Source organism: Rhyacophila brunnea, unplaced genomic scaffold (genome assembly GCF_057557595.1).
Source record: "Rhyacophila brunnea isolate RB1 unplaced genomic scaffold, BYU_Rbru_1.0 scaffold_19, whole genome shotgun sequence".
Classification (NCBI taxonomy): Eukaryota; Metazoa; Arthropoda; class Insecta; order Trichoptera; family Rhyacophilidae; genus Rhyacophila; species Rhyacophila brunnea.
This window is the reverse complement of record NW_028232848.1, coordinates 4,895,610-4,919,975: the sequence shown is the minus strand read 5'-3', so window position 1 is coordinate 4,919,975 and position 24,366 is coordinate 4,895,610. Positions and strand designations below refer to the sequence as shown.

At 36.4% G+C, this 24,366-nt stretch overlaps 1 protein-coding gene across 2 annotated transcripts; it reads right to left on the bottom strand.

Moving 5' to 3' along the window:
• Window positions 1–4,821: 4,821 nt before the first annotated feature.
• Dolk (Dolichol kinase) lies at window positions 4,822–24,231 on the bottom strand. Of its 2 annotated transcripts, XM_085945861.1 has the most exons (10): window positions 24,063–24,231; window positions 22,119–22,363; window positions 16,629–16,861; window positions 13,975–14,160; window positions 13,658–13,867; window positions 10,632–10,706; window positions 10,107–10,278; window positions 9,772–9,849; window positions 7,205–7,269; window positions 6,710–6,857 (listed from the first exon to the last, which is right to left on the bottom strand). In XM_085945861.1, the coding sequence occupies exons 1-10, from the start codon at window positions 24,128–24,130 to the stop codon at window positions 6,843–6,845; spliced, it is 1,347 nt and encodes a 448-aa protein (XP_085801987.1). In that variant the 5' UTR covers window positions 24,131–24,231; the 3' UTR covers window positions 6,710–6,842. The 2 variants fall into 2 exon arrangements, with proteins under 2 accessions (XP_085801986.1, XP_085801987.1); XM_085945860.1 differs by lacking the exon at window positions 7,205–7,269 and having other exon boundaries at window positions 4,822–6,857.
• Window positions 24,232–24,366: the final 135 nt, after the last annotated feature.

Here is a 24,366-nt window from a genome sequence, read left to right as displayed (position 1 = left end):
CCACAGTTTTGAGATAAATGCAAATAAAGATTTTATTAAATATAGCACACTTTACTCAACTATATCTTATGAACGGATATATGGCGTAGAACATAGAGCTTTGTATTATCAATAAATATGATTACGGCACAAGGTCTGAACAAAAACGAACCATACGTGCGAGTGAGTAAGCATTCGGCATGCCTATATCTCCGCTCTATGCGTTACACTACGATAGAATTTCTACGGCTAAATTAAATATTTTTTTTGACTAATTACATTCATTTAAAAATGGCGAGCACGCGTTGCTGAAACTTATTGTTTTTGTGTTAAATATAAAGTAAGTGGTAATTATTTTAGTAGAACATATGGTTAACTATGTTCTGTTTAAATTTGGTAGCCGTACTGAGAAGCAACACGATGGTATAACATTTCATAGTTAAGTTGATAATAATAAAATCAAGGATCTAGTGTGCGTTATACGCAAGAAACACACTTTCATTTTGCCGAAAAACAGGCGCTGTCTATATATCATTTTCTGAGTTACGGCATTATCGAAATAAGGGCTGACTAAAAAAAATGCATTTTTGTAGTTAGGCCCCTGTGATCGATCCTAAAACACCAAATATTCTGAATATGTATGTATAATTAAAAATATTATTACATAATTATATTCCTTAAACATAAAAACTGGGATAAAAACGATTCTTAAAAAATAATTAACATTCATAATAAAAAATAAACAACAAATCTATATAATTTTATCTCAAATAAAGAATATTGGGGGCGTACAATTAAAAATATATGTTTTTCAGAAAAAAGCATTAACTAAATAATTATTGCTAATTTACACTACGAGACAATCATTCATTATGAATGTCAAATGTACAAAATTAATTATAAAAAGATTACAAAGCAATTTTTAATAAACCATGTACGATTGATTATCCACATTTAATTATATGATATCTTTTGATTCAACTTTTTTTTAATCCAACGTATAAATCATAAGAATTAAGAATATAACATTTGTTATCGAATAATATACATAATTTGGAACATCTCTACATAATCAAATAATGGTATGGACGGGATTCAAACTCGCATTTTCGTCCTGAATATGTATGGCATGGATCGTTTAATAATTATTGGTAAAACACGTTGACCTGAATCCAATGGATGCAGATTTAAGTCTCGCTCCGTACCAACATTGGGGATTAGAGATTGCAATAGCGGTTTTAAAAATAAGATAATACCAATATATTCCATTTTGAAAGTGGAAACAAAATGCATTAATTAACGTAAAAGGTTCAACATGGCTGTATTTTTTGTCGGGTTATGCGATGTTTGGTTTACTTCCATTGACCTTCAACGCCCTTGGAGACCAGAAATAGCATATGCTATAAAATATAATTACTTCTGTTTTTTTTCCATATATTTCAAGAATACCAGCAATAATATTAGTATTTTTATTCGGTATTGCAATCCCTACTGAGGTGTTTTAAATTATGTGTAGTGAGTTCTCGACTTACGACGGGGTTCTGTTCCCCCACCTAGGTCGCAATTCGAAATGGTCATAGATCGAATTTCATTATAACAGGTGAGTGCGTGCTGAATGAGGCTGCGTACTTTCGAAGATCTATCTCCAAACTTAAAATGTGATTAACCACCATAATAGATTTTTGGATTTCCACCGTGTGTACTTTTTCTTTCTTTCCTCGACGTTTCGGGCTCGTTGCAGAGGCCATTATCAAGATATGAGGAAACCCTAAAATCTATTACAATAAAAAACAACCGTGAAAGTCTCATTAGATGAGTAACCACCGTCCAGAAGCGCACGCAAAGGGTGACTAACTGCACATTGTTTAAAAAATTATAGATGACGCAATCAATTGCATCATTTTTTTGTTTGTTGTAAGTGCGAATGGTCATAAGTCAAGGTGGTCGTAAGTCGAGAACTCACTGTATATGATAATGTTCATTCGTGCATGCGTGAATATATTGATATGTCAAAAATTGTCGATATAGGATAATCAAAGTTATACTTTTAGCATAATATCTATAGGATCACGTAGCATATAAAAATGCAGACTGCGCTGGATCAGTCATGTGTGTGCATAGAATGCCGGAAAAGTTACGGGCAAGGCAGGCTATGTACACATCTCTGGACGGCCGAAGCTGAGATGGCTGGGCATTGTCACAAGAGATTAGGAGTGAAGATTGCTGATAATTTTGATTACCTTGGGTTTGTTGCATTACAAACATCGGAGGATGCGAATTGCAAAATGAGCAATGCGAAAAGAGAAATGATAGGCTTCAATGAAATGGGAAACCAGATCAAAGTTCGCCTGCTGAAAACTCTGGTATTCTTTATTTTTGGTTATAGTGTTGCTGGAGACGTATGTTATGAAGTCTGTAGACGGTAAAAAAGATGAATGTTTCCGTTCTAAGAGAAACAAAAGCGAAGGACTTGCTCTCTAAAAGATATCTCCAGTGAATTTCTCAGTTATTTGGTACTTTCAGCTATGTCAAAATTAGCCATCATTTTCGTGTGTAACATAAATATTATGTAAAATTATAATATAATAATTGCGAAAAAACATTGTGCAATAGACAACAAAATAAAAATTATATCAATCAACAATTAGGTATAATGAATACACCATATTATAATTCTTAAACTAGGGATATTTGAAATATTCTTTTGATAATAGTGACTGATGGAGTCCATTTCGGAACACTTTCTACAAAAACCAGCTCAGCAGAACCAGAAGAAAGTATTCATAGACTAGAGATAGTAGAATTATTATGCATGTCAGTGCATTCATGTTACACGAACAGTCTCGATGATTCATGCTGACAATTTGGCCTGATCAAAAAATGTCATTTTGATTTTTTTTTACAGGATCATGGGCAGCAGGCGCGCACACAAGGGGGTGATTTTCGGATCCCACCCCCCCCCAGGAACGGGAAAAAATCAAATTATTTAAGTGAATGGAATATTTCTTTTTCTTCTTCTTCGTCATGACCTAATATTCTCAATTGGGCATCCAATGTTTGCTTTATTATTCAGATGCGGTATGTCTTAAAGACAAGACAGCACGGATGACACAAACGGATACTAACGGTCCTAATAATAATTATGACCGTGAAGCGAAGTGCATTCGATAACCATTTGTGGATGAGACACTCATTAGCTTGTAGCTAAACACCCTTAAATATACCTGCAGGCCAGCTATTTATAGCGGAGTGTCTAGGTATAATGGAATGTATCCGTAAAAGTGTGGTATTCCGCGATTACCACGCTGTAAATGTGGAAGTAAGTGATGCTTGCTAGATTTCGGTAATCCCGTTCCATCCGCCGCCTTAAAAATCAATAAAAAAATAATATGGATATTTTTTCAAAATGGACCCAATGTGGTCAGTAATTGCAACTTTGTATCAACGAGAGAAAGGTTTCAAAAAGTTTGCAGCATTTTACGGCGAGCGAGAAGGGCTTTTACCATTGATTGACCTTAATATATTATATCAGAAGAATCACGCACACTTTAGTGCACGCAGGTCTTGGGAAGTTGCTCCTGGGACACTCTTAGCAGAACAAAGAAGATCGCCTAACATTCATGGTATACACCTGCTTAACGGGTGTGGAGAAGTGGCGGGCGGTAGAGGGAAAAGCAAGTAACGCATAACGCAAAAGCCCACATATTTTCATAAATATGACTGCATAGAAGTCTTAGTCTGCTTTACAAAGAGACAATGTTAAAGTTTTTTATTTACTCTGAATTTCAAATATTTAGAAAAATAGTTATATACCCTGAAAATTCCATAGAACGTAATAATTAATTTGGCATTTACTTTGACAAGAGATATTATATAATAAATAATATTTATTTTTACATATAGTTACAGTACTCTCTCAGTAATCCGCAACCCCAAAAACCAGACCAATTAGTGAAAGCGGTGGATTATAGTGCATACATACAAAATAATATGGTAAAAATTAAAACAGGTATTTCGTAAAAATAGTTTTTCTCTTTGAGAAATTAAGAAGTATTTACTAAATTATGCATACTTATAAACTAAGTTTATTAACTAAATATTAAACAGTAAATCACTTGACACAACCAGTTGTTCGGTGAGGCAGATATTCTTGAATGGCTTAGGATTCCTGGCTTTCCCTATGACCAAAAGCTTCAGTTTGTGTATCCCGGTTGCATTGGAGCACGGCATAATGGTGATGCGGTCATGGGCACTTTCCTCCCTGGTACATTACTTTCTTCGCGATGAACCTACGTTTTACGAAGGAGAAGTCTTCAAAATAAATCTGTCTCATCTGCGTTGTATACTTGCACGCGACGGACTACTGAAATTGACAATCGAATACCGGCAAATTATAGAGCATGGTTTTGTGCTTTCAACTAGTAAAAATAACGGCGGATTGTAATAGTTGTCGCATAATCGAGCGGCGGATTACTTAGAGTGTACTGTAATTAGAATTTTATACTTGGTTACTAGGCAACACTGCATTCAAAATAATGATTACATATAATATGAATGATGGTTTTAATTGGTCGAAACAATTCATAAACAATAAATAAAATAATATTGTACAATAAAAATATCACAGATCACCTACATAATTTTGACAGTGTCGCCAATGGCTATATTTTGACTCGTCGCCCATTACGACGTTTAGCTGCAACCACAAATTGCAAAAATTAGCCAGCCCTTTCTGCGATTCATGGTTGCCTTTTGCCATCGTAATGTGTGGCGAACCTTATGAAAACAGCCTCTACAATTGAAAGTAATTACATAATTTTTGAGAAACATTTAGGTATTTTTGACAGTCTTAAAAATGGAATGTAAAAGATAGACTTGGATTGTATATAGATAAATACCATTATTAGATAATTAAGATGAAGAAATGGTGTCATTAATTATTGTGTTCGGTAGTATCAGTCACAGTTTAATGGAGCCACACAATTAAAATATTGAATGTTCAAAGTCAATTACTATCTCGAAAAGTAAATCAACGACGACCACATTTTTTGTTTTGCATTTATATCTGGAAACCGACTATATCAGATTGATAGTATCATTATTGAGAATGTTAGTTTACATGGTTTACGGGGATCCCATGTTTGGAGCACCAGAAGAAGATAAAACTCTACTAAATCGGTGCAAATAGTAGTCTATAAGCTATGCAAATGTCATCAATATTGTTGTAATAGTTTTTGAGTTATGACCAAACTAACATAACCCAGATAGACACTTAGCCGACTCACACATCTAAACTCGTCTCGTCTGCCGCACAGCCATAAATCAAACCTTCTAGGATCGTTGATCCAGTGTTGCATATGAAGACTCCACAAATCTACCTAACGATAGTCGCATGTAACCTTTCAAAATGTATAGATATTTGGATGCGGCGATCAGCGAGCCAGTATAGGAATGACCAATTTGTAGGTGTTCGTATGCGTTTTGACATCTTCGACTCGCATCCCGAGAAGCATGCGATTTGATGATAGCAGACAAAAAGTCGCATTCGAGCAATCTGCAGAGCTCCATTTGGCAACGTGTGTTTTGTGAATAACGATGACGTCACATCGACGTATTCGACACGTTGCGGACGAGGCGAGATTAGATGTGAGACCGGCTTAAATATACATTTTTCTAGTACCTGCTAAATTTCAAGTTAACAATGTTTATTATTTTCATACTAGGAGAAATAGTCATGTGATGTTTTCTTTTTTGAGTGTAAGCGTAGAGTAAGTCGCATACGGTAATTATACCATTACAATTACAATCAAATGCATGAGCCAATAAGCCTGCACTGGTACTACTTTCAATCACACAATACGTCATTTAAAGTTCAAATATATTATGATCACATTATGTGCTGTCACAGTAAGCTGCCGCTACGGGAAAAGACGTGTGTAATGTCGTTTTTTTAGTATTTAAAATGTCATCAGACTGATGCACCCATCCCGTAGCAAATTTCGAACCTTTAAATGAACATTGTCAGTTAGCAAAATGTGCCAAAATCACCAGAACAACAATGAGGTCATCTCACGCGTACCGCGCTGCATCAACACTCGCATCACTCAATGAACGTTTTTGATAATTTTCTACATGCCTACACATTTTCGACTCATGTCAAAATGATGTGTTTTTTATTTTTAGTGGTTGGCACTATGTATTTTCTATAATAATGTTGTCTATTGTCTGCAGGTTGGGTTCTCTTAAAATTATTATCTATGGATGCAATATCGCAAGTCATTTTAACGTACGCACACGTAGAAACTATTAAAATTAATTGAAATTAGCATAAATAATGAATAATAATTCAAAATACTAATGCATTAGAGTTGGCACTCTCCATCATTGAATTTATAGAGATGTTAATCGTTACAAACATTCTGCGGAATGACAAACCCATAGACTAAATTTGCCACTGTGACAGTACGCGACGTACATCATAATGTATTTGAACCTTTAAGGTATTTATCATAGTTACTCAAAGCAAAAAAGTTGTTTAAAATCTGCTCTTCGTTGCCAAAGATACATAAATTGCCACATTTGACAAATTTTCGTGATTGTCCGCACTAAGAAAGACCACATGAAGTCATACGAGTACAATAATAGAGGACTGCCTTTTACCGTATACATATTCTCACGCATATTAAATAATGTTTGGCGAATAAATAAGTGATATTAGTTAACAAGTGGATGAGTAGCTTAGGCCAAAATTAATATGATGTGAGTTAACAGAGGCAGGGTTAGATTGTCGACTTGATCGGTGGTGGCTTCGACGATCGAGTTCACGAAGACAGCTATCAGCCCGATGAAGTGTCCATAGCTGTCTATGTGTAGGATTCCTGCAAAAAGTCGAGTTCGCACGAATGGTGAAACATGAATACCAACTCAAAAATTAGCTTAATGCCATATAGCATAATATTAAAGGTCCTTTCAAACGTCAGTTCTGTTGTCCGTTCAGTCGAGGCAATGACATATTAAATGGACGACTCACTTCATACCCGGCGAGCACGAGAAATTGTGCATGAAAGTCATTCACAGATGTATAGGTAGATGTCACGTGACCATTGATGTATCCGTTTCCATTATGCGATACAAGCTTCGAGAATTTATAGTAAAATAATCTTTATTGTAATGGCGTATTAGTGTCATGACTCATTGCGTTAGAAACAGATTCTCGGTTACTTACGACTTCTCGGAGATTAGACGCAAGTGAGCTCAGCGAATCACAGGCGACTGACTGTCCAATGGTTCCTGTCATTCAATTGCATTGAATAAACATTCATCAATATCTTAAAATGGCATTTTATAAATAATAAATAATACTAATACATGCAAAGTGATATCCCATCTTTCTTGGAGTGTTTAGTAGATTTTTTTACAATTTTTAACTAGGCACATTGGCATTTTGTAACACGATAATAACGGTGGAGTCGAAACCTGACAGTCAGAAATTTTGTATGGGCAGACCCAGCGGTGTCGCCAGACCGCTTGCAAGCAGAATGTTCATTTGAGCGTAGGATACCGATATTAAAATATGAATTTCGCCATCCGGCAGACCCGACACAAAGTGAGTGTCATTTTATTTTCTAGATGCTTCGTCCATATTAATGTCATTGAGTCGAGGTTTCCGTTTTGGTGCGTTTTGAAACGGCGGTGAATTTAGACGACCAGTTGTACGTTTACTCAAGGTTTCAGTTGCCAGATCAGTTCGGAATCGGCGGTGTATGTTTACATATTTTTCATCCACTAAAAATGAATGTCATTTTTATAATTACTTTCTAAACATATTGGTTGGTGTAATGCAGTACCTATATATAAAGAAATTATAATATTTCAGTACAAATTAGAAATGTAATATTAAAAATATGGCAACACACTAATTTACACGTCAATTTAACTGGCAACTCTAAAAACGGATACGATAATTGATAGAAAATCCATCCCATCTTGTCTCCATTTTGATTTCTGTTTTGCATTTACACGTCAGTTTAACGGACAGCTCGACGCAAACGGAGACTGATTCGATAGCAAAACTGATTGTTTAAAAACACCTTAATTATTTTAGATAACCATCTTGCACACAGAATACATGCGTAACACAATGTTGTTATTTCGGATTAAGAAAAATAACGTAAAGGTGTTGTGGTGTTATGTGTATGTAGTTGGAATAGATCTGCAGTGTTATATAATGTAAACATAGCGGTCGCGAAGGGTGGAGGTAGGCTGTGGAGATCCTACATAAATAATGCACACTAAACTTTGTCTGACATAGGCACTTATTCGCTTTCATTGAACTAATAGTACCTGACCACGTGCATGGATTTACCACCAGCGATAGTGTGTAAATTAAACTATTGCGTCTCAGTCTCACCAATCTCATTCTTCAAGTGTAAGAGAGATGCCTTGTTGTCATTTTGTGGTGATATTCAACAGGCTGTGAAATTTGGTGAAAATGCTCTGCATGGTGTAGTTTGTATTTTTTCTGGCATGTTCGCCACTATCGTTTTACTGCACATGCACATACTCGTATGTCATGCAAGTTGTAACTATTCAGTGAAAATTCAGAAGCCTCGAAACTTTTTTGATCCATGCATGCAGTTTTGCAACTTGCATGATATACGTGTTTACATTTGCATTTTATTGTTATGGTAGCGATAATACATAGGTACTGCCACCAGTAAATTCATGTACGCATAAACGGGCTATAAGAAAACATAGTGTAGATGGTGATGGTTAGTATAGTGAGCACTATTTGTGCTGCATCTCCACAACCTACCCATGTATACAGTTTACTGGAAAGGAATAGAGGTGGTGATATTTTAACTTTTTCTATATTTACACCATTTTCCATTGTATTCTTGAGAATTTTAGATTGGTATATTAATTTCTCAGGATTCTCAAGATTTGTTAAGATTTTTTTATTGTAAGTCTAGCATGAGGAAGATAATATTAATTATGAGTTCTAATGGATTCAAGCTCTGTACTATTTCATTTAAGTCGTTTTTTGCGACCCGGGTTTCGCCTTTCGGCATCTTCAGGCGTCGTGTACACTCACCAAAGGCAAATACACACTGACAACGAATACCCTTAACTCTACCTTATATAGTAAATCGATACAATAAAGTAGGTAAAAACTCCATTACCTACCTATTTAGTCAGAAATGACAACAAAAAATACAATAAACAAATTATGAATAGCTGAAGTAAAAAACCTAACAATACACTGGACAGCATATTATTATAATAAATCGTCAAACCTAATAATAGGTCAAAATTCTTTATAACAATAAAAATACTACACTCAAGAGGTGTAAATTGTCAATTCTAAGAAAAAATAATTAATTGAGTTAACTATGAGATATTAGTCTTTAATAATACTCTTACAAGGTACCTACTTTTAAAACATTATTTTTTACAAAAACAAAATTATACATATAAACTCGCTTAATATAATATATAACTCACCTAATATAATATATATATATATATATATGCAAAAAAAGACTTAAATGGAATAGTACAGAGCTTGAATCCATTAGAATTTAAATTCAAATTCCATCAAGTACCTTCGGTCGAAAGTATTAATATTAATTATGAGAACTTTTTTTAAAAATTCTGCCTTCAATTTATCTGCAGTTTCCATCCCTAATTTTTTTGTTTCTGCCCTGAATCGATTTGGTCTTTGATAAAGTCGGTTTAAATAAATTAGGAAAAATAACTGTCATGATAAAATTAACGAAACTTGCTTCTCACCGAGATTGGTCAGCATGTAGATGATGAATAACTGTGCGGAAATGTTTCCCAGCGTTCCTTCGTATGACTTATTCGAACCTGTGAAACCATTTAAAAATTACGGATTAAATTCTAATTGATTTAAGTTTTGTATTATTCCATTTGAGTAGTGTTTTGTGACCCTGGTAAGTGTACACAGACAATGAATTATAGTTAATTCTCGTTTATATAATAAAATATTATAATAAAAGAAGGTAAAAACTTAAAAAACTAAGCAAAGGAGCAAGTATAAAAATATTTTTTTAATATTTTCAGTGTTTGTAAAAACTCCTAGTTCAATAAAAAATTTCATCAACCTGGCCATTTGGTTCCGCCGAACCTGCTGCCGACAAAACTGGCCACTGTATCTCCAATCCCAACGGAAAGAACTCCCGCAAATGAAGAAAAGTACGCCTGAGACTCCAGCCATATTGGGCAAGACATTCCAGCCAAGAGATAGAGAGGAGTCAAAGACAATCCACCTGCATCCTGTGAAGGAAAATTTTTTTAGGTTCAATTTTCTTATGTTGGCAATATTTTCAAAGTGAGCAACGTTGCTAGAAATATATTTAACCAATGGAGATTTAAAGGTTCACTGTGTTTCGATGTTGAAGGAAACCTCCTCTATATAGATGGCAGTGGCGAAAAGTGGAGGTAGGCTGTGGAGATTCAACATAAATAGAACACATTACACTTTGTTAGTCATATTTATTTGTTTTCATTGAATTTAAGAATACAAATTGCAGATGGAATTGATTGGTTTTTAAAATTAAATTACACACTGCTTAGACTTTAGACTCAATAAATAAACATAATATATTAATATGATTCGCTTAAATTACCTTTTCGTCCGAGAAAACGTTGAAGGCATCATTTAGCACGTCAGAAAACACTCCGAGTTTCAGTATCCGCACGGTCTGTAAAAACAAAATATTTTTTGGTACTTGTCAATTGGCAAAGTTGTCAACCTTTGGCCCAATACAGCTTCAATGGTGGAAACTCTGCCACTACTCTACAGTGGGTGCATGACCACCATAACATTTTGATGATATATACCAGTGTACTTTTCTTCTTTTAGTACCATCGTGCCCGGAAACTTGTACGTATGCAGTTCGCAGTATCACAATTCACCGTGAAATGTTTATCGCAAATATATGGCCGTATATTAAAGACCGTCCAAGCTTTTTGGGTTGTATAGTACTGGCATAAAATTCATGTCTAAATAAAACACGGTTCTTGTCGGTTTACACTTTACAGGAAGTCAGCTGCAAATAAATTTTGAAAATAACCGATATACTGGATTATTTGTTAGGTTAGGTTAGGTTTTCATTCTTGTATTCATGAATTTTGTCAAAATCAGCAATGAAGCTTGAATTAATATTAACCCATTTTGAGCGGGAATGGTATTTCTACGCGAACATGAATATTTTTATGTGTGATAAATACATATGTCTCTTTCTCAACTATAATAATATCCTTTGTGAGCGAGTGAAAAGACGACCGATTAAATCCGACCAAAAGACTAACTTACAAACAGTTTTTAGTAGTATAAGCAAATTTTGGACAGCCGACCATATCGTCGAAACCGACGCAATTTTGGAAGAAGCGGGGCCATCTACATAACGATTACCGAGAAGAGTGCTTAAAAGTGATCATCCTGGGAGGTTATCACTCGATATGAAGAAGCATTGAATGATAAAAATTGTTACCGGTGGTAAAAAAAAATACCCACAAAGACAGTGTCGAGTATGTTCGGTGCACAAAAAGAAAAGTTTGACTGGTATGTGTACATTTTGTGATGTCCCCCTACACGGGGTGAGTGTTTTCATAAGTATCATACTTTATCCAAATATTAGAATAATAATTTTTTTGAGGGAATTTATTTATAGTGAATGGAATATTTTTTTACGAAACCTTCCTGTAAATATGTGATTAGCACCATGTACTTATGTTATTTTAAACAATTTGTTCTAAAAAGAAACACAGCACTGGGGAGCAATATATAATGAGTGTGAATTCGAAATTTCATTAAAAAATAACTGATAGTTTGAAGATTTTCAATTTCTGCTGGTTTTCGCCCGCTGCGTGTATCTGTGCCTTTGTACGGAAGCCCGCGCGAAATGTGTTAATATTGAATCTAATAAAATTGGAGACCGTATAGTATACAGTTATCTCTTTCCGATAGAAAGCTCACGGCGAAATGTGCCACAGCGAAATGTTTTACGTAAAATTTATATGTAACCCATCTATCAACCAAATTGCAGTAGGTAAAGAGAATGCATAATTAGTTTAAAAAAATCTTTTTCTGATATGTTCATATGAGAGATGTTGCTAAACTAAACGTATCATTGATTAGCAACACGTTGTTTGTGGAGCAGGTGGCCGTAGCAAGCAGACAGGCCATTATGCATTCTGTGGTTTCCTCAGTACCACACTCGCAATTTATGATACCATCGGAGTATTATTGTCGTCGATTTTGGTTACCCTGGTTTGAATGCAGTTTATGCAAAAAGTCTTGGATAAACTGAGGGAGGTTATATCAGTGGCGAAGGGTGACTTTTGGAAAGAGGTAAGCTGTGGAGATCAGAGAAAAAGAGCACACTTGTCAGGTAACTTACGGGAAATAAGAAGATAATACTTACGATATTACTACTGATGAATAGTTGCACACTAATGACAACGACACACTGGTCATAGGTTTCACCGCTGAATTTTTCAAATTATTTAAATCACTTATGGCAGTAGAATTCCACGCATACTTTTCTTTACCAAACAATACGCATCGCCAACAAAAAAGTTTGTTTAATGTATAACTGCCAAAAAACAAATATTTATCATATAAATTGTTGTGAAAATGTCTAAAATAAGTTTTTTTGCTGTAATTCAAATCTAAATGAACCCTTGGAAGGTCAAGCTTTGATAATTTAAAATTTTTGAAGAAACGTCAATCTCGGGAATGATTTCTTTTAAATGCAATCGTTCGCACATTTTCTATCGGGGCACTATACAATTTAATAAATACTTATATATTTAAAGCACTGGCGAATGATTTCGGTACAATATGAGATAATTTATCCACATTCAAAACACAGTAACACACTGAATTTTGTATTATAAAATAAACCTTTATCACCGCTTTGAAATGTCAAAATGACATGAACTGTGAATAGCATGTTATGTTTGTCTATGACTGAAGTAACCTAAATAATAATCGCAAATTAATGCAATATTTATTTTTAATAACAATTTATAAATTATATGTGATCAAACACAATAGTTATTATTTTTTTTAATCATCCTTATTATTTATTATTTGCTTTTAAAGATAAGCATAGACAATAAACAAATCAACATAGCGCATAAGCTTATCCTGTTTACGCTTCCGAGTTGGGAACAAAAACGCAGACATGCATGAAGTTGGCAACTGAATTGCGGTAGAAAATTCGGCTTGGATTATCGTTGAAATAATTCAAAAAATAGCACTCATGTTGTGACGTTCCGTCATTTATTTTTGATTCAAAACTTGACTAAAGTAAACGCTCTATTTATAAATAACGACGATAGATGATAATCAATATTTTTATTATAACCTACAATATAGATATTTATTTATTTAAATTAAATACTTGAAAATAGAAGGTAAGCTTTAAATAATCGCTTAGTATGGAGCCTTCGCCACTGGGTTATATAGTCCCACTTCTTGTGCCAACTATTTTTCTAACATAGATGGCCCGGAAATCTCTTTAGTCGTTCATAAAAAAATATAGTTTGGGCCATGTGGCGCCCCTTTTATAGTGACCCTACCAATATCGGCAGTGAGATGCGCCCCAAACAAAAATTTTATAATTGAGTTTCACATATTACCAACCTCCAAAGCTATGAGTGCAGCAAACGCTATGCCGGTAGCCAAATAAATCAACGAGTAGTCGATAATGATCCCCGGAATGAAAACCAGTACTGCCAACACGTGGAAAATCTTCCGGCAGGATGTGGAGGCTTTCTGATTCGAGGAAGTCTGGATGGCCACCGCGTACACGCATAGAATCGATGCTGACACCCAGTAGCCTATCATTATTATCTGTAATAGCAAAGTCGTATTATCGTCAACGATGCAATGTTAGTAGTTAGTTAAACATAATGTCGACTTCTTTGAATCCATGTTGTTAAATGAACACAATTCCTTACCCGTGACCAGCTGTCGAAGAGAAAATTGATCAGCCACGGCAAAGGACTTTGCCCGATGAGCAGATGCAGTGTTCCCAGCATTCCAAGGACATGCACCAAAACCACAATGCAAAATGTAATCAAGTCAACAGCGGGCGCCAGGCAACAAAATGTTGTGACCACATAGAAAACAGCCATCATACCAACCTGGGAGAGACAGAAAAGGAAAGACAATTTAATCAATTATATTTATTGATTGAACAAGACAATACATATATACAATAGCCTGACAGCGGTGAAGGCTGGCTGTTGGACATGATTAAAATAACAATACACACCTAGACAGTGATCAATGTGCTATAAAATACCTACATTATAGTTTCTAAATGTCATATTGAGAACGTATAATGTAATAAATTTGTAATGTTCACAATATGTAAAATAAATAAAAATTGATGGATTGATTGACTGATTAGATAGTGTAATGCCGCCAAAGAGTGCGACACTTCATACTCTTGTGGCGCAGCCTCAAGGGTTCCGTCGACGTGGCCGGCCCTCCTTCACCCTGCAGCGGTGCTACAAATGCGATCTACGCGCTGCAGTTCAGTGGGTCTATTCTATACTTATCGAACACTAAATTGATAAATAGTATCAAACTTAGGGTAGGTTTGTATCAAAATATTAGCACTTATTGTAACAATTACACGAAGCCGGTTTTTATTGTTGCAATAAGTGCGATATTTTAACAGCAGCAAGATAGGTGCTGTTAAAATATAGCACTTATTGCAACAATAAAAACCGGCTTCGTGTAATTGTTACAATAAGTGCTAATATTTTGATACAAACCTACCCTAAGTTTGATAATATTTTTCACTTTATCACTTTAGCGGTCGATAAGCATAGAATAGACCCACTGGAATGTGCGGGAGGTGCAAAAGTTGGCGATGGATCGATGGAAGTGGCGCGAACTTGTGCTTGCCCTACGCCCCAATGCTGGGTCGTGACAGGGTGAAAGAAGAAGAAGAAGGGAGGTATTAGGTCAACTTATTACAGCATACGATCGAGCGAGATTTCTTGGAGAGGGTGGGTTTGATGTATTTAAACACTGCATTTAACACGTGGAGACATTTTTATTCTTCAAGGCAAGTAAGTTAAATTTGGGTATAATATTACAAGTTATATCGCTATTGAATGGGCGACAAGCGCATCGCCGCCTGGTTACAAATAGCATGTTGTTTGAACATGAATTTACATCTCTAGCCTGGCCCTTCTCAACTGCCATTTTTTCAAAAAAGGTTACTACTGCAGGTACTTTGTACTAGTGCAATCTAGTGACAGGACGGCTAACGCCTCGTTTGGTATATTTTTAAATTATGTCCTGAAAGTGCGGGAATTTTGAATAAATGAAATTATATTTGGCCCGTTTAGGTCAACCAATTATTTAGTTAGGCGCGTAATATCAAGAACAGTTACACCAAGCAATGCTCGCAGGCGCGCACACAGATAAATGGTTTAGAGCAGTGTTTCTCAACCGGTGGTTTGTGAATTTTTGGTGTCCAAATGCATATGCTGAAAATTCCAATAATATCTTCAATACCCGTGCACCTGGAAGTGTTTGTGCATTGTGTTTTTGTTCTTAAAATAAATTATTAGACAAAATCAACCACGATCAGACGTTATTATATCGTTGGTGTTTTGTAAAAAGGGCGAATCAACCATTTTGGCGAAATTGAGATTTTAATGTAAACACAATAATATGTACCTCACTAGCTTTGTTGTGTAAAAACGGCAAACTTGTATCTCCACGGGAAAGTACTTAAAAACGATAATCGACGGGATCGAATCAGGACGTATTGAGTAGTTCGTTTTTTTACCGGCTGGTTCGCCACTATCGCTCTACTGCGCAGACGCAGATCGGCCCACACGCCAGCGTGTAACGTAACCCGGCTTTCAACTCTTCTCGGATAGATTGTTTACAATCTGCTTGTTAGCTTGTTCGATGATGACACTGGGCGAGTTTACATAACATATTATGTTACCATATAAATAATATTTTTTATTTCTGCATTTTTATTTTGAAGAAATATCTGTAACATGATTTTATAGGCGGCAAGATGGGGCGAGGTAACAAAATGTAGCAGGTGACACTGATTTCCACATTTACGCGGCCTACTACTTACAGTTTCTCGTCGTTTCAACTGAGGAATACTGCACTTTTACAGATACATTCTCCTTACCATGATATCCAGGTTCCGACCCAAAACCTGAGTGCGCGTGTGTATACTGTCTGGCAAGAAGATCTAGGCGATAACCGGAAATCTAATTGTGTGTTTTTATTTGAATTGCGACTTTTTGTGTTATTTGACCGCTCATTTAAAAATACCTATTCTCTGATATAACGAGTAACGCTTATAACGAGAAATTCAGTTGGTCCCATCTTCCTCGTAATAACCAAGTTCGACTGCAAATCAAAATTTCTCCCTCTCCTCAGGACCTGACATCATATTGACGAAACCTGAGTGTTCTCCTTTACTTGCCCTCTTCTAAGGTGGACTATTATTATTTTAATTTCAGACTATTCATTGTGGCTCTCAAAAGTGACTTTCGTGGTTTTGACGTTGGTCAAAGTGCAGAGTTTTAAGTGTACACAGTGATAGTGTATAAAAAATACATACCTGAAGGATCAAAGTGATGATTTCGATTTCATTTTCCGGCGACACCATAAAGGAGTATTGGATGTTCAGGATCGCCGAGTAGAGGAACAGGACCATCGCCTGAACCACCAGGAGTGCCTCCCCGAGGGTGAAACTTTTCGGGCAGTGCTTCAGTACTCTCATCATTGTCTCCTGGAATGCGTAGCATGACGCCATCCCACTCACCACGGAAAACACTGTCGTGACTAATGTACCTAAATCGAAAGAAATTTATTTCTGACAAGTAGCAAACCAAACTCAATATGTGAGGCTACTAGTTTCAAAGTTGGTAACCTACATATTCCGCTACTTTGATATAATCGCAAAAAAACACATTAATTAGGACTGCGAATAGAATATCTTCTCTAACTCTAACTCTAACTCGCCGCGCAGTTAACACATACATAGTGTTGTCTCACAAAATTTTTGTTTTGTTTTATTATTTCTTTGAAACAAAATGGCTGAAATTACTGAATTAACGAATATTATAATCAAACAAAGTGCCCTCATAGAAAAACTTATGAATAAAGTGGAGGGAATTGAGGAATTCCTCAAAATAAATTCATTTAAATTAAATAAATCAACTCCCAGTGACTCAAATAGAGTAAATACAGTGTGTACTTCGCCAGCAATTACGTCCGCCGTAATTAGTGATAATACGGTGAAACCAATTAGTACAGCAAGTTCGAAAACGACTGTTGAAACGCGAGCGCAAAGTAAGCGCCGAGCATCGACGAAACAACAAATCGATGCAAATTCAAAAAATGCCGCGTTAGAACAATTGCGTCCTGGAAAAGAAAATTATCCTGCACTCGGGGTTATCCCAGCAGTCGCCCCAGAAGAGGACTCCTCATCGTCACCTGAGGCCTCACAACCGAAACCAGCTGAAGATTTACCTACGCCTAGGATTGTTGATGGATGGGCCACCGTCGCACGGAAGCGGCGTGTTGCGGTTCGGGGAAACCTCGCTGGACGAACAAAAACTGTTGTGAAGCAGTATCACATCTGCCCGCTTCACAGAGATACAACAACGGCTGATGTTTTAACCTATTTAAATAAGTTATGTACCGCTGATTTCACAGTCGTGAAAATCAAATCAAGGGGGGACTATGCATCCTTCAAGGTAGGTATCCCTTCTGATGTCACGGACACTGTTTTGAAGGCGGATAACTGGCCACGTCATTCATTCATAAAAGAATGGGTGTCGAGAGTGGAAACTCCACGGTTGCCGGTTAGCTGACTTCGGAACAGTCACCGTTCAGATAAACTGTTTTTTTACTATCAGAATGTTCGCGGCTTGAAGACAAAATCTGTGGATTTTTTGAACGGCGTGTTAGCTGACGACTATGACGTCATAGCGTTAACTGAAACGTGGTTTAATGGCAGTGTTTTCAGTCGTGAATATTTTGGTAGTGATTATGCTGTCTTTAGAAGGGATCGAGACTCCGGAACAGGCCTCAGGCAGGGAGGAGGCTGCCTCCTGGGAGTTAGAAATATGGAAGGGTTGCAGGCCGAACGTTTTCGTATTTTGGAGACTTCTAACGAGGACCTTTGGGTTAAACTAACCTGTAACGGAGAAACTGTCTACGTTTGTGTCGTGTATTTTCCTCCAGCAAGTGAAGTGGAGGCGTATAAACTTTTTGTTGAAAAAATGTTATCTAGTAACGTCGTATTTGGGGATAAGAGGGTTATTGTGATGGGAGATTTTAACCTAAACTCAGCGCGCAGCGGTGAAAGGGTCAAGAGTGAACTGGAATTTCTGTGTGCTGTTTTTGGATTTTCCCAGTACAATGATATTCTTAACTCTAAAGGTGGACTTCTGGATAGGATTTTCAGTAACGCTATTTTATCAATTTCGAGATGTACATTACCTTTGATACGAGAGGATGTGTACCACCCTACATTGGTTTTTTTACACGTATTTCATACGATTCGCCCGCTGCGAACGGAAATTCCCTCACACGGAGCTAACTGGTGTGGGGGATGGAAGTTTGATGGTGGAAATTTCAAGCTGCTTTACTCTTTAATGAGTGAAGTAGATTGGAGTGAGTTGCGTGAGATTTTTGATGTGAATGAGGCGGTACAATACTTTTATAATGTTGTATATAATGTGTTTAATAAATGTTTTTCAAGGAAGTCACTATGTCGAGGTGGAAGACGATATCCGAAGTGGTTTTCACGGGAAATTATTAGAGACATTAGAGTCAAACACTACTATCATACAGCTTGGAAGGCTAAGCATGGTCAGCATGACTATGAAATGTTTGGCCTTTATCGTATGAGAGTGAGACAAGCTGTTCGGCTGGCCTATCGAACATATATGGAATCGGTAAGGGATTGCATTCGCGAAAATCCTAAATCGTTTTGGGATTATATAAAATCATTAAGAAAGGATGGTGGATTTGCCAATTCGATGACTTGGAAGGGCGAAGAGGTGACTGGACATGGAATGGCAGAAGCATTTGCTGGTCATTTCAGGTCCGTCTACGCAAGTAGTATTCCGAATCTGGATGTCGCCTCAACGTCAAGAAAACGATCGTGCGGTGCCCAATCCGTTGACATCTTCCCAATTGATGAAGGTGACGTGTTTCGATTTATTAAAAAACTTAAGAATACGCGCTCTTTGGGACCGGATAACGTCCCTACATTTTTTTTAAAAGGGTGTGTTGATTTTGTCAAAGGCCCACTTGCATATATATATAATCTTACAATGGAGACAGGTATCTTTCCGGAATTATGGAAGATGTCGAAGGTGACTCCAATTCATAAGAGTGGTACAGAGTCGTCAGTAGAAAACTACAGGCCGGTAGCTGTTCTCTCTACACCAGCAAAAGTTCTGGAGATGATCATGCACAGCATGATTTCTCCAAAAATTGAGTCATTTATAATGAATGAACAGCATGGATTTAGAGCAGGCCGATCAACGGAAACCAACCTGATGGTATTCACTGATTATGTGTCGTCAGTACTAGATAGAGGCAGCCAGGTTGACTGTTCTTACAATGATTTCTCGAAGGCATTTGACAGAGTCGATCACGATATTCTAATGGAAAAACTCCAACTTATTGGATTGTCGGATCGATTTCTAAAGCTATTCGGGAGTTATTTTAGGAACCGTCAACAATACGTTTCGTACGGCCTTTATCAGTCACAGACCTTTTACACATTTTCTGGTGTCCCCCAGGGCTCAAACTTAGGGCCATTGCTGTTCACGATTTTTATAAATGACATAGCATTGGTAATTAAAAGTGCTATGTTTTTGTTGTTTGCTGACGACTTGAAACTCTTCATGGAAGTTGTCACCTTGGACGATTGTCGTCAACTTCAACTTGATATAGATAATATATTAGATTGGGGCAGGCGTAACAAACTGGACTTCAATATTGATAAATGCAATGTTTTATCGTTTACTAAAGCCTCACGAGTATTGTTTTTCCAGTACTCGATGCATGGCAGAGTTCTCTCGCGAATAGCATCTGTAAGAGATCTTGGAATTACATTTGACGGTAAACTGACGTTTAGTGGTCATATAGATACCATTTGTAAAAAGGCGCTAAAGATGTTGGGCTTTGTCTTGCGTACTTCCCGGGTCTTTTCGGATGTTACGGTATTAAAAATTCTCTATAACTCCTTAGTTAGAAGCAGACTTGAGAGTGGGTCTATCGTTTGGGCCCCGCATCAGTTGAAGTACGGCCTTATGGTGGAGAGAGTCCAAAAGAAATTTTTACGACTCCTTTACTTTCGGTTGTATGGATATTATCCGTGGCTCTATCCGACTGATTTTCTCTTAGGGATGCTTACATACTGTAGCTTAAAATTTAGAAGGGATCTTTATTTAGCTACATATTTTTTCAGACTTATACGCGGCGTAAATGTGAACTCTGCCATTCTTGGTGGTATTGGCTTGTGTGTCTCTGATAATTACCTTAGGAATCGAGGGCATGCGTTGTTTGTTCTCCCACGGTGCAGAACTAACCTGCCATTAGTAATGCCAATTGGGAGGGCAGTAACCATGCTTAATGAAATCGCTTCGGATATTGATATATTCCACTTACGTGAGGGTGAATTTAGGTGGACGTTGTTTTATAAGTTTTTAAGATAGGGTTTATCGAAGTTCACTCTGTGTGCTTCCATCTACTTTTATTTTGTTACTTATTTAATTTATTTTCTTATTTTATTACTTTTTCTCTGTATTTTAATTTTTTTTTTTATTATTAACACTTATTTTATGTCATGTCGTGAACGCTTTGAATTTATAATTTGTTATGTTCATTATATGTAAAATAAATAAATTTGATTTGATTTGATTTGATTCTTTTTGCAAACATATTACGTATCTACCTCGTAAACAATTAGAAAAAGCGAATACCGAAATAAAATGCCATTAACGTTATTAAATTTAATGAAAAATCATGTTAAAGTACAAACAAGTTTGAAATCTATGTCAGTTTTAATTATGTTTAACTAGGTAACATATCTGTGGGCAAAAGTAAGAGGGCGATAAATCTTAAAACTTAAAAAATAAGTTTAAGATGGCAAATGAAACATAATACCCATAATATTTATGCACATATGAGAAAAAGGATCAACAAGGGTCAAAAAGGATCAAAAGAATCAAGGATCAAGTCAAATCAACACCTTTGAATTACTACAGAAACATTGGAGTTCCCATACAAAATGGTCTAAAAATTGATCTTTTTTTGGCTGTCCTGAAAAGTAGCGATTTATGACTTAATCTGAAATGTACCTGGATTTAATATTTTATAAATATACATACGATTGCAAAATACTTAAGAGTCAGAGAGTCAAAATCAAGAAATATATAAAAAAAGTAAAAATGGAGTTTACCGACTTTGAAACTAACAGCCTCATGTCATCACTTTAAGAAGTTATAATTGACTAAGGCGTTTTACAGACGTGACCACTGGTGGCTGAGCGTACCCACCAGAGGCGGCCACAGATTGTAGGTTGAAACATACGTATTAGAGAAAATCTAGAAAATCCCGGTAGTGAAAGACACATCCGAATTTCACTGGGTCCAAGATTTTTAAAGAGGCTTTTCCAAGTTATGTATTATCTTGAATAAATAATAATTAAATTCAGAATTTCATCCTTTGGGTATATGGAAAGCAAGCGAAAAGGCTGTTGGCAGTTTAATGGGAAGATTTGTACACACAAAGTTATTGGATGTTGTATTGATTAAAATAAAACACAATGTCGACTGCTTTCTGCAAACCAGCTAACTCCACCATTTGCACACAAATTATTCAGGAATGAGAAAAATTTAACTATCGAGCAGAATTAACCAATTTCAAAAATGCACTTGGAATTTTTTTTTTACAAATAAACTGCACTATGAATTAAAACTAACTTCTTTTAATTAATACATTATCTTTCCACCAAGAATTCACAGTTAAACACCATTAAAGAAACTATTGGATGTATTGTCTTTGAAGTAAAAATTCTGCTTACCATTTTGCGAAATAATAATTTGCAGCACTGACGTTACGATGGTCGGCACGATGCAACCGTGAAACGACGTGACGTCATATTTAGACTTGGAGACAGAGAAGATGTAGAATATGGACGCCAAGCCAAGGCCGACGGAACATATGGCTGTGTCCCTGTAGATTTCTCCCACACGAAATCGCCATACCGACGTGCACAGGCACAATGGAATCAGCACGATTATCCAAAGACCATGGCCAGCTTTTGGACTGAAATTGGACAGTAAAGGTATATTAATGAGATGAAGTAATTCCATAAGGGAACATACACGGGTATACGATGGAAGAGAGTTTGTTAGAAATCTTAAGCTCGAAGAAGAAGCAAATCTAGTCATCCAAGAGGTAGAAAACATCCAAAAGGCCACTGGATCAACAAAGTATTTAAGTTCTATGGGTGTGTGGTAATACAACGCACATGACCGGGAGGGATGGAATCAGCTTATAGAGGCCTTCATAAGGCATACGATTGATCCAGGCTAATAATGATGAAGTTTTGAGTTTATAATATGTATTAAATTTTTGTCCCTCCTGAACATTTTGACAAATGGTTCTTCCGCGGTATTATACTTACATAGACGATATGTAACTCTAAACATTGAGATAAGTTTCTTTGACCCTAAGCCGGCTCACACACCGAAGCTCGCCTCGTCTGCCGCACAGCCATAAACCAAACCTTTTAGGAACGTTGATCCGGTGTTCCTAGTGACAGTCGCATGTAACCTCTCGAAACGTATAGATATTTGGATGCGGCGATCGGTGAGCCGGTATAGGAATAACCAATTCGTCGGTGTTCGTATACGTTCGGGCGTCTTCGACTCGCAGCCCGAGAAGCGTGTAACTAGTTGATTGCAACAGTAGATGTTTTTTTCAAATTAAAAAATCGCATTCGACCAATCTGCGGAGCGGCATTAATTCCCAACGTGTGTGTTTTGGGAATAACGATGACGTCACATCGACGTATTCGACACGTTGCAGACGAGGCGAGTTTAGATGTGAGAGCCGGCTAAGGGGTTGACTAGTCAGTCTCGGGCCTCCATGTAACTATCTAAATTCACCACTGACAAAAATAGAGCAGTTAAAGCCTCAATGACATTGAGCTACTTTACAAGCTGCTTGTTGGCGAATTTAGAAGTGGGCGAGACAGCTAGTGCGCTTGTGATGACGATACACAAAACTTTCCACTCGCTCAGAAGCCAACAAGCTAGCGAGTTGAAACCGTCATTTTTGGTACTATTTTGACAGGACGTATTGAGTAGTTCGTTTTTTACCAGGAAGTCGCTACTATCACTTTACTGAGCAGACGCAGTAGGCCCACACGCCAGCGTTTAGCGTGTAAAGTGGACCGGTTTTCAACTTTTCTCGGAAGATTGTTTACTTGCTGGATGATGACACTGGGCGAGTTTACAAGCAGATTGTAAATTCGCCAACAAGCAGCTTGTAGAGTAGCTCAATGTTATCGAGGCTTTAAAGAATTCTTTGTGGAAGACTTTATAACAATTCATTTATAAAAAAAGGCTACTTGGTTAAGTAAATATTTTGTGGAACATATTTTTCTGCTAAAAATATATATTTAATGAATCTTAAATCTATTATAAATATTCAAAATGTAATTATTGTCTTTACATGGAGCAAAAAAGTTTGACAGCTAGCAGTAACCAATATCATTCAACCTATGTTAGCTTACTCTGTCATATTTTTTCAATGTTCAATATTGATCGTAATGGCTCATGACCAGCAGGTATTGAGCATAGCTGTAGGTACATAAATTCCCAGGAAGAAGTACTTACACCGACGTCTAGACGTCTATACGTCTATTTTCAAATAAGTAGGTAAGTAAATGTAACAAAATTATTGATGAGCAGTTTACAGTAATATGTTACACGAAAATTACATAAATAGTTATAGTTACCGTGTTTCAATCTTGGCAGATTTGAAACTTTTATTGATGGAAGATTCCAATGATGCAAAAATCGTCATTATGACAATGGTAAACAAACACTAGAAGAAAATAATATTTTGAACTTTGACGTCTATCGCCATTCGCCGACAATGTGCAGTCGCGGTGTTGGCTCATGTTTAAATTCATTTTTATTATAAAAAGTAGTAGTAAAAAATATTGATGCAAGAATAATATTATAAGAAATTTCGCTTATATTGAATATTAAATTATATTAACAACAATTTAATTTATTAAAAAATAGAATCTTAAAATA